The 12,139-nt window shown below is 41.0% G+C and overlaps 1 protein-coding gene across 2 annotated transcripts in view; it reads right to left on the bottom strand.

Moving 5' to 3' along the window:
* Positions 1-12,139, bottom strand: part of CERT1 (ceramide transporter 1) — a 109,013-nt gene that overhangs the window by 55,305 nt on the left and 41,569 nt on the right. For both annotated transcript variants that reach the window (XM_080680334.1, XM_080680335.1), the window contains exons 5-6: positions 4,527-4,634; positions 3,562-3,700 (exon numbers count right to left, since the gene is read on the bottom strand). In XM_080680334.1, the coding sequence (XP_080536460.1) occupies positions 3,562-3,700; positions 4,527-4,634 (247 nt within the window). The remainder of the gene's footprint in view (positions 1-3,561; positions 3,701-4,526; positions 4,635-12,139) is intronic.

Below are 12,139 nucleotides of genomic sequence, written 5' to 3'. Positions count from 1 at the left end.
ATGAAAAAAACTGATGATCACCTAAAATAGAATTTGCTATTACCATTTCAATGACACATTTACTGAAGAACAGTAATTCTTAAAATTCACACACTTGGTTTTGATAATTTAATGAAAGTGCACCCATAGAGATTCCTAAGACATAGGTCAGCATCTCTGATCTATAATCAAAATAGAAACCTAAGGTCCATGTCCTTATTTTACCTTTATCGAGCACGTATCCTTAAAAGTGTCAATATTTCTAAAAAGAGCAATTATAGAAAAAACAATTGTTATAGGCAGAATTGTGTACCCCTAAAATCCCTATGTCAAAGTCCTAACTCCCTCATAGCTCAGAATGTGAACGTATTTGGAGACAGTGACTTTATGGACGTAATCAAGTTAAAATGAGATCATTAGGGTAGGCCCTGATTCAGTATGATTGATGTCTTTATTAGAGGAAGAAATCTGGACACAGAGAAATATGATATAAAGACCCAGGGAGAAGACAAACACCTATAAACCAAGGAGAGAGGACTCCAACAGATCCTTCCCTCATGGCCCTCAGAGGGAACTAACCTTGCCAACAACTTGATCTCAGACTTTCAGCTTCCAGAACTGTAAGAAAATTAATTTCTGTTGTTTAAGCCACCCAGTCTGTGGTACTTCATGATAGCAGCCCTAGCAAACTAATGCAATAGTCTACCACTGTTATTAAAAATGAATAATGTTTAAAGTCATTTTTCAACTCTTCTATACAACCTGGTTATAACTGCAGCCCAACTTCTACTTCTCTCGCTATCACTTTTGTCTTTCAAATGGTATATACTTTTGATGTGTATCATCTATAATAATAAAAGCATAATATGCTAATTAGACCGGACAGCTGAACGACCTTCCAGACGTCCTTCCAGATGACCTCCTGGACGACCTTCCGGATGAAGCCGGGGCTGCGAGGGCCGAGCCCCTTGGACGAATTTTGTATATCAGGCCTCTAGTTTAAAAATAAACAAGGAACCTTAGCTGGTTTGGCTCAGTGGATAGAGCGCTGGCCTGTAGATTGAAGAGTCCCAGATTTGATTTCCAGTCAAGGGCACATCCCTCACTTGCAGGCTCAATCCCCGGCCCTGGTAAGGGTGTGTGTGGGAGGCAACCACTTGATGAACCTCTGGCTGATACCATTATCAGCAGATGTCCAAGTCTCTCTCACATCAATGTTTCTCAGTCTCTCCCCCGGCCTTGCACTCTCTTAAAAAAAAAAAGGGGAGGGGGAATAAAAATAAACAAGGAATCCAATTCAGATATATATTGATTTAGTTTAAAGGATATTTTCAAGCAAATGAAAGTTGATGGGTAATGTTTGATAAAAAGGCTATATACAGTCATCTTTCTGTATCTGTGTATTCAACTAATCATGGACTGAAAATAATTAAAAAAAGTTACATCGTTGCTGACATGTACTTTGTTGCTAGGCCTACAATGGTTGTGTCTGTACTGAATGTGAACATACTTTATTTTACCCCTTGTCATTATTCCCTAAACAATACATTATAACAACTATTTACATAGCATTTACATTGGATTAGGTATTATAAGTAATCTAGAGATAATTTAAAGTATATAGGAGGATGTGTGTAGGTTATATGCAAATATTAGTCCATTTTATATGAGGAACTTGGACATCTGATTATGTATCAGCTGGGCGGGGGGGGGGGGTCCTAGAACCAATCCCCCGTGCATACTGAGGGACTATTACATATATACACTGAGTGGCCATATTATTATGATATCTGAACGCATAATAATCTAGCAACTCAGTGTATATCCTATACAATAAAAGGCTAATATGCAAATTGTCCCCTCGACCAGGAGTTCGACCAGCAGGCAGGCCGGCCAACCGCCCATGTCCCCTCCCCCTGGCCAGGCTGACCAGACCCCACCCATGCACGAATTCATGCAATGGGCCTCTAATATATATGTAATTATATATAATCTGGCCACTAATATATATGTAATTATATATAATCAGTCCTTCAGTGTATATATGTATATGTATATATATTTTTTTTTGATGAAGGAGAAATAGCTCAACTACCTTTTAGAGAAATACGCATCCAATGTTAAAGAACCAAAAACTTAAAGTGTACAAATATAAAAAACTTCAAGGCTACTTATTTTGTCTAAATTTTAAGAAGATATGGCCTTCTGCTTCTGGCCAAGACAGAATAAAGGAACTGAATTTACCCTCTAGCATGAAATTAAAACCTGGACAAAATATATGAAACAATGGTTTTCAAGAACATTGTATATTTGGCAAAAAAAGATTTGATAAAACATTTTATATGAAAAAAATTGATGATCACCTAAAAGTGGCAAGGAACAAATGATCTGAACTCTGTGAGTATCCAACTTACTGCCTTGGGAGAGATTCCAAGCTACAGAGTAAGGAGGAACCCAGGAGAAGCCCAGTAGACTTTCTGAGGTGAGGAAATGGAGCTGAGTCCAGACAGACAAAGGCAACTAGAGTTCACATGAGAGAATACTAGAAAGGAGACAGCTGTATATAGAGAGAACCCAGGAAATTGAAAGAAGGGTCCCCTTGAGTATTCAGCAGAGCACTGATAGCACATACAAATGAGGGAACTATAGAGGTCAGGGAAAGAACCAACTAAGAGGATTCCAGGAAAAAGTTTCCTTAAAGTACTTGAGGTATATTACTTGAAGATATATGGTGAAAAATTAAATGTGCATACTATAAAGTAGCCACTGAAATATTATATCTAAAAAGCAAACAAAGGAGATAAACAAAGAACAGAGAAGACAAGAATTTGAACTCAGATAAAACACATTTTAATAAGATCAAGAAATGAAACCATGTCAAGCAACTTAGTTATACTGTGAATAAAAGTAGTGCTATTTAGCAATAATTTACCTCCACAGCAAATAAGAGAAAAACTGAAGAACAGATGTTGACATCAGTACTATCTTGAGCAGTAACAATGGAAAAGTTCAAAACTCACATTATAAGTTAACTGAAGATCATAGATCTTAAAAAAACTCACTATGAATTATTTTTAAATGTATATATAGCTCAATTATTGCTTTCCTCTAAAACAGAGGCCAGAGAAGGGAGAGTGATGAAGAGTGAGAGGAAGATGAAAAGAGAAAGACAGGGCGGAAGGAGAAAAAAAGAGAAGGAGAAAGAGATCAATTGATTCCAGACTGGAGGATTTAACATAAACATATGCCTATCTCTAAGACTCATCATAGAGTAAATATATTAGACATAATCATATAAAAAGCCCCATATTACTAAGATGACAGACACTATTTTTTAATAAAGAACTTAAAAAATCATTTAAATATCTTCAGTGGAATCTAGTATGTATGAATGATCAGAATAATTAAGATGTGTTATTAAACTATACAAGTTATATAGACATGGAAATCTGTTACATTGGGGGTTTGCAGCAAAAATGACTATTAATTACCTTTATCAGTTAAAGACATTACCCTTTAAGATCAAGAGGCTTTACATCCATTCATTCTCCAAGTAAAAATAGTGGTAATAGCCTAATTAACCTTTATCCCTTTGAAGTTCATCCTTGGAGACAGCATCAGCACAGGCATCAAAGTACTTCTGTAGAGTATCAACTTGTCTACATAGGATATCTCTAAAGGTTTCCATTTCAGCCAATTTCTCACGTAAACTGTGGCCTTTCTGCAAAACACAAAAAAAGGGGATGGTAGATGTAATCCAAATTAACAAAACTGTAATTTATTTAGTCCTATTGTATTTCATCACTTTTTAAGGTCTACATCTTACTAATGAGGGCCATCCGGTAGGGAGAACAGTCAATGTAATACTTCTAGGAATTAACTTGAAACAGACTAACAGTGACTAGATAGTGATATGCCTGAAGGAAATAAGGGACAAATAAGCCTGACAATTTGCTCATGTAAAATTTAACATTTTCAAATTATTGACATTGTGCGAAAAAAAATTGTGAAAGACTTTGAAATGGGAAAAAATATTACTGGATATCCTTTCAAATGAATGGTGTGTGCTATCTATGGAACCTTTAGCATTTATGGAATGTTGTCTAATCATATAGAAGTCCTTGATTTCATTACATTTGGCCTATTTTATAACTCTTTAAGTAGCAGAAAAATAAGAGTAATGTAAATTATTTTTGGCCATAGATATGCAAATGAATTTTGATTGGTGGAGATACACTAGTTTCTAATCTGTGGATACTGAACAGTTTTGCATATATTAGCAAAATCATTTTGGCATTCTTCAGATTCTCCTTTGAACCAATTTATTTTTACACCTTATCTATTAATGAATGAAAAAATCTTGGATGTGTTCATTTTCAATTTGTCTGAGTCATAAATGTTAACTCTTAAAAATTATTCTGAACTTAAAATAAATTACATTGTAGAGAAGTTCTTTTGAAAAAAACTATTAAATAAGTTCTGTTCACAACATTCAGTACTAAATTCAATTTATGAGGCCTTAACTTAAAGCATTCACAACCACAAACCTTGAACGAAGAGGTGGATGTTGCAGAATAGCCACTTGCTCCAGACACCAGTGACACCATTGAACCATGTCGACGCAAGCTGGATTCAGATCCATAACCAGATTCAGTCTAAAAAAGAAAGTAAACTACATGAAAAAAAAGTAAACTACATGAAAGAAAGTAATCTACATGAAAAAAAATTAAATAAAAATTACTTAATCATCACAAGAAAAAAACTGTAACTGTGAGATAGATGTTTAACTTTTTGTAATCACTTCACTATATATGCGTGCTTATTGTATACCTTGCTGACATATATAAATGTTACAATCATTATGTTGTACACCTTAAATTGCTACTAGGTTATGTTAATTATACCTCAATAAAACTGAAAAAATACTTAAGAATAAACAAGAGTTTTCCTATAAATTAATAAGGCTGTTATAAAAATTGGATAGGACAAAGGCAAAAGTAAAAATAATAGAAGATGGGCTAAGATGTCTTGAACCACTTTCAATTCTTTTTGTAGCCCAAAGAAATAAACAGTAAAATTTTTAAAAAGAACTAAGAGGAAAACTTCCAGTACTATTTCTTTATAGTACTACAAGAGGCCCGGTGCACGAAATTCGTGCATGGGGGAGTGTGTCCCTCAGCCCAGCCTGCACCCTCTCCAATCTGGGACCCCTCGAGGGATGTCTGACTGCCTGTTTAAGCCTGATCAGGCCTAAACGGGCAGTCGGACATCCCTCTCACAATCCAGGACTGCTGGCTCCCAACTGCTCGCCTGCCTGCCTGATTGCCCCTAACCGCTTCTGCCTGCCAGCCTGATTGCCCCTAACCGCTTCTGCCTGCCAGCCTGATTGCCCCTAACCGCTTCTGCCTGCCAGCCTGATCACCCCATAAACACTCCCATGCCAGCCTGATTAATGCCTAACTGCTCCCCTGCCAGCCTGTTTTCCCCTAACTGCCCTCCCCTGCAGGCCTGGTCACCCTTAACTGCCCTTCCCTGCAGGCCTTGTCCCCCCCAACTGCTCTCCCCTGCAAGCCTGGTCCCCCCCAACTGCTCTCCCCTGCAAGCCTGGTCCCCCCCAACTGCTCTTCCCTGCAGGCCTGGGTCCCTCCCAAATGCCTTTCTCTGCAGGCCTGGTTGCCCCCAACTTCCCTCCTCTGCCGGCTTGATCGCCCCCAACTGCCCTCCCTTGCAGGCCTGGTCCCTCCCAACTGCCCTCCCCTGCTGGCCATCTTGTGTCCACATGGGGGCAGGATCTTTGACCACATGGGGGCAGCCATCTTGTGTGTTGGAGTGATGGTCAATCTGCATATTACCTATTTATTAGATAGGACAGAGGCCTGGTGCACAGGTGGGGGCCAGCTGGTTTGCCCTGAAGGGTGTCCCGGATCAGGGTGGGGGTTCCCTAGGGGCGTGGGGCGGCCTGGGGGAGGGGCCTGTGGTGGTTTGCAGGCCGGCCACGCTCCCAGGTAACCCAAGCAGAGGCCCTGGTATCTGGGGTTTATTTATCTTCTACAATTGAAACTTTGTGGCCTGGAGCGGAGCCAAGCCTCCTGCTTGCTCCGTGGTGGCAGCCATTTCTATTGTGATTTATGTATCTTCTATAATTGAAACTTTGTAGCCTTAAGCGGAGGCCTGGGCCGGCCAGGGTGTGTGGAAAGCTTGGCTTCCTCCACTGCCGGGGGCCTCCCTAGCCTCCTGCACTTTCCAGCTCCGTGGCTGCCGTCATTTCTGTTTGGGTTTATGTATCTTTTATCATTGAAACTTTGTAGCCTTGAGTGGAGGCCTAGGCCAGCAAGGGCAGGCAGAAAGCTTGGCTTCCTCCATTGCTGGGGAAACGCAAGCCTCCCTCCTGCTGTCTGTGGCCATAGCCATCTTGGTTGGGTTTATTTGCACATTCGCTCCTGATTGGCTGGTGTGCGTGGCTTGTGTGCGCGTGCTTGTGGGTGTAGCGGAGTGATGGTTAATTTGCATATTACTCTTTTTTAGATAGGATTTCCAGTACTATCACTTATCACTGTCTCAATAAAACCTCTACTATTACATTAAGCAGTTTGTCTTTGTATTCTCAACCATTCTTCACAAATCAAAATTACAGCATTTACCATATACTGGTTATATTTAGATTTTATAATTACTACGAAACTTGGTTCTTCTGGAAGAAGACTGTATGTAACTTTTTCATTTTTGTAGCCACCTCAACAGTTCATGTCACACACAAAATTCTCAACTTTACCAGTCTGTTATAAAAAATAATTGAACTCCAGAATATTGGGGTATACTTAGACTTAGCACTGTAATAATCCTATATAATAAAAGCCGAATATGCAAATTGTCCCCTCGGGTGGGAGTTCGACTGCTCGCTATGATGTGCTCTGACCACCAGGGGGCAGCACGGAACATGGTGGGCATCGACGACGACGCTGGCAGTAGGCGGAAGTAGAAGCGCTGCCAGCCCTGATAGGCCGATGAGAGCGAGACTGCAGCGGGATGGTGGAGCAGGTGAGCGGGCAGTGCCAGGGCAAGGTGGGTGTGAGCGGGGGCCCAGTTGCCCCGCAGACGGCGACCAGTGGCAGCGGCAGGGGGCAGGGCCACCATCCGGCTCCCAGGTGCAGAGGGAGCTGGGTGGGGGACCTGGCCCCAATCGATTGCCCCGCAGACGGTGACCAGTGGCGGCAGCGGGGCTGGTGCCAGGCCAATGCAGGTGCAAGCGGGGGTCCAACTGCCCCAACTGGTCACCCCACAGATGGCGACCAGCAGTGGCGGTGGGGCTGGCGAGCGGGTGGCACCAGGCCAATGTGGGTGTGAGTAGGGGTGCCGATTGGTGGGGGACGGGGTGAGTGGGTGGTGCCAGGCCAAGGCAGGGTGCCAGGCGTGGCTGCGGGGCTGCGAGACTGGGGGTGTGAGCTGGGACTGTGAGGGTGGGGGCATGAGCTAGGGCCCAATCTCCACAGACCACCCTGAAGGACCCCACCCATGCACGAATTTCGTGCACTGGGCCTCTAGTACTTTTATATAATTCTGATATGGTTAGTACTCTTCAGAGCATCAACTTTATATTCACCCTCCCTATTACAAATGCAGTACCAATAAAATAGACAAAGGAGTTGGATATTAATTTTAAAATGCTCTTAACCAAGATTTGCTTATAATAGGTTATTTTTTTGTTACTAATTCACTGTCATTTTAAAAAAATAGAGATATTTTTATTGATTTCAGAGAGGAAGAGAGAGGGAGAGAACAGAAACATCAATGATGTAAAAGAAGTACTGGTTGGCTGCCTCCTGCATGCCCCACATGGGGGATGGAGCTAGCAACCTGGGCATGTGCCCTGACCAGGAATCAAACCGTGACCTCTTGGTTCATAGGTCAACTCTCAATCACTGAGCCATGCCTCCCGGGCCTCATTGTAATTTTTTTAAAATAAATTTTTTAATTTCAGAGAGGAAGGGAGAGGGAGATAGAAACATCAATGATGAGAGAGAATAATTGATCGGCTGCCTACTGCATGCCCCCCTACTGGAGATAGAGCCAGCAACCCAGGCATGTGCCCGGAGCAGGAATCAGTAACTTCCTGGTTCATAAGTCGATGCTCAACCACTGAGCCACTACTGCCAGGCTCAGTGTCATTTTTAACAAATTTTAGAGAATAGACCATATGTTGGGAAAAACACTGCAGTAATTTTGCTGACATATATAAATATTAGAGGCTCGGTGCACGAAATTCAGCCCAGCCTACACCTTCTCCAATCCGGGACCTCTTAGGGGATGTCTGACTGCTGGTTTTGGCCTGATCACAGGGATTGGGATGAAACTGGCAGTTGGACATCCCTCTCACAATACGGGACTGCTGGCTCCTAACTGCTCACCTGCCTGCCTGGTTGCCCCTAACTGCCCCCCCTGCCAGCCTGGTTGACCCTCACTGCCCTTCTCTGCTGGCCTGGTCACTCCTCACTGCCCCCCTCTGCCAGCCTGGTCGCCCCTCACTGCCAGCCTGGTCACCCCACACAGCCTGCTGTTCAGTCGTTTGGTTGTCCCTTGCTAACACCCCTGCCGGCCTGGTTGCCCCACGCAGCCTGCTGTTCAGTTGTTACTGTGAGGGCGTCGTGACCAATTTGCATATTACCCTTTTATTAGTATAGATTATGTATCTAAAACTATAGTATACATATTTAAATCCAAGAGTCACTACTCGTAAACAATGTTTGGTCAATGATTAGCTCAGGGGTCCTCAAACTTTTTAAATAGGGGGCCAGTTCACTGTCCCTCAGACCATTGGAGGGCCGGACTATAGTTTAAAAAAAAAAACTATGAACAAATTCGTATGCGCACTGCAGGCCCGGGACGAGTCAGCTGCTAAGCAGGACAGGCAGTGGCACCCGGTGGGCCGGATAAATGTCCTCGGCGGGCCGCATGTGGCCCGTGGGCCATAGTTTGAGGACCCCTGGATTAGCTGGTGATCACAGTGCTTCGCACACGGTATTGGTTCTGCTGTTACATGGTGTAACTTCCTGCAGCAGTTTTAACTTGCACGCAGGCCAAGTTCCTACGTGTGCTAAGCCATGGCCCAGCCATGTGGCATTTATTTACTTGAGTTGACTGGTGATTGTACAAATGTACTAGACCTATTCAGTATAAATTTAAAATGATAGTAACACATATAGAAAACTTCTTTGTGAAATTAAACTTTTCATACATTTTAATTACTACATTATACTTATGTAGTATAAATAGGTAAACTAATTTGTCAATTGTTTATCATACCCATTTGGAAGACCTACTTTATTATATATTGGACTTTCGGCTTTAATGGAGAGCCCCTCGCCTGAATTATTATATTGTGGTTTTACTGTATTTGACACATGTTCAAGTATTTTAGATTTCTGATTACCTCCTACTGCTATTTTTTAAAGTACTGTGCATGATTTTAGCCCTAGTCTCTAAATTTAAGAGGTAAAATAACATCTAATTATTCTTGGCATATACATAATAAAAATCAACCATCCCATTAAAATAGTAGTTGTTTAGATTAAAACTTGATTTTCAAGATTAAGATTATGAATCATTAAAATTAAGTACAATATATTGTAGAAAGTATTTCAATTGACATTTTACATCCTCTGTGCTCTAGTTCCTAAAAATCCATTACATTTTCTATATAGCTGTTGGTTTAGTCCTGACATTATTCTAACTGGACAATGTTTTTCTAGGTACAGAATATCAAGCTTTTATACTGACTTAATAAAATTATGTTATTTTTAATAAATAATATTAACACTAGTTTAATACACTTTTCCAGTTCAGTACACTTCATTAGTTAAAGTTTAATATTCTATCTAGGGAGAAGGAGGAGGAGAAGGGAGTTAGAAGGAGAAAGGAGCTAAAGAATTCATAACCAAAATAGCAAAACAACTCATTAAAAAAATATATCTTCAGGCAAAGACATTAGAAATTTATTCATGTGAAAAAAGCAGCCTCTTAAAAATTCAAACTTTCAGCATATACAAGTCACCAAACACCAAAGTGATAATGTCATACTTTTAATGATGCTTGTTTATAAAACACTACTAGAGGCCTGGTGCATGAAAATTCATGCACTGGAGCGGGGGGTCCCTCAGCCCAGCCTGCCCCTTCTCACAGTCTGGGAGCCCTCAGGGGCAGGAGGTGACCCGGCGATCAGTGGAAGGTGATGCTCCATCACACCTCTGCTGCTGCCACTGCCGGCAGCACAAGCCTCAGCTGGCCCTGATTACCTGAGCCTCGGGCGGCCCTGAGCGGCTGGACAGCCACCATGCAAGGCTTGCCTGTGCCTCGGGCTGGCTCTGGGCAGCTGGGCAGCTGCCATCTGAGACTTGCCTGGCCTCGGGCCGGCTATGGGCAGCTGGGGAGCTGAGGGGATTGGGGGACTCCAGAGGCAGGCGCTTGGCAAAGCTGGGCCTGCCTCAGGGTGGGCCAGGCCTTGCCGTGCCTGCCACCCTGGCAGGGCTGAGGGAACTGGGCACTGCCATCTTTGAGGGTGGGGCAGTCAGTTAGCATATTCCCTCCTTATTAGCTATGGGCACCACCATCTTTGAGGGTGGGGCAGTCAGTTAGCATATTCCCTCCTTATTAGCTATGGGCACCACCATCTTTGAGGGTGGGGCAGTCAGTTAGCATATTCCCTCCTTATTAGCTATGGGCACCACCATCTTTGAGGGTGGGGCAGTCAGTTAGCATATTCCCTCCTTATTAGCTATGGGCACCACCATCTTTGAGGGTGGGGCAGTCAGTTAGCATATTCCCTCTTTATTAGATAGGATTCTCAGGAAAAAGAAAATACAGGATAACCAATTCCATTGTTACTGAATTTAAATAATAAAGATCCCATTTCAGTCAGTAAGTGTATTCATATAACATTAAGTATAAGTGAAATTTTTAACAAATATACATATACACACACAAATGAATCCTCACTGTTTTTAAAAACTAGTCATTCTGGAAATGCCTATAATTCTGCAAATGATGCTGCCATTGTGTAAAACATTCCTGATAGTCTTACCATAACATTTAGCCTAATTTTATGACATAGCTACAAAATGGAGCTATCTCAAATCATTTTTAGAAGTCACAGAATAAAAATTAAAGAACTGTCTCATAACTTTAAAATAACTTCAAAATGTTTAAGTTTGATCGGCTTTCTTATTCACAGGACATGGTTCTTAGTTTTAATTTTTCTCAAAAATCCAATCTATCACAAAGATACTTATATCTTTTAAGGGTTTATATTTTTAAAAAAATTAACCTTAGCATTTCAAATATGTAGAGTTTATTTCAAAGTTTATATATAGCAGGTGTTTTAAAAATTGTATTCAGTTATGGGCATTTACATACCTGAGTGGTGTAGGTGCAGCCTTGTCTCAAGATTCAATATTTTATAAACACTGTCATGGGGCTGAAAATAATTCTAAAAGAGAAGTTGTAAAACTATTCTGAGAAGTGGCAATGTTGTTGACAAATCTATTGTGGCTTCCCAAAATAACCTCTTTGAAGGCAACAATACTCATCCTGAATTTATAAGATCTACTTTTTGAAGGTCGAGTGGGTGAGGGAAATAGGGATGAAAATGGGAAGATAGTAGTTTATGGTTACAACTTGATACACTGTTAAGTGTTCTTAAAATTGTAAGAAGCTTTTGAATCTCATCAGTATTTTTGTGAATAATACTTTAAAGGCATGCTGGCTTTTAAAAAATTCCACTCACTCTTCCACAAGAAAAAAGTTAAGTTTACTTACAACCCCTAATCACTAATATAGTATTTTGAAAACACCAAATTCTATCTAAAATTAATAATGAGAAATTCAAGTACAGTTATTGTAGGAATATTTTTCCCTTTCAATATATCTGCTTTAAGCTCCCTCAAATGAATTGCTGTGCAAAAACTTTCTTTCCCAAATTTGTGAGTTAGTAAGCAATATTCCTGAACAGGTTTGGCAAAAACATATAATATCATTTTAGTTCAATAAAAAATGTACTGAATATATCTTAATATAGAACAAGGTTTACTTTTTTTTAAATGGTGCTATAACATTTTGAAAATTAAAAATTTAATTTATATACATATTTTATTGATGAGAATATGACAGG

Source organism: Plecotus auritus, assembly GCF_963455305.1.
Source record: "Plecotus auritus genome assembly, chromosome: 7".
In the NCBI taxonomy this organism is placed as follows: Eukaryota; Metazoa; Chordata; class Mammalia; order Chiroptera; family Vespertilionidae; genus Plecotus; species Plecotus auritus.
This window is presented reverse-complemented; position numbering and strand designations above follow the sequence as displayed.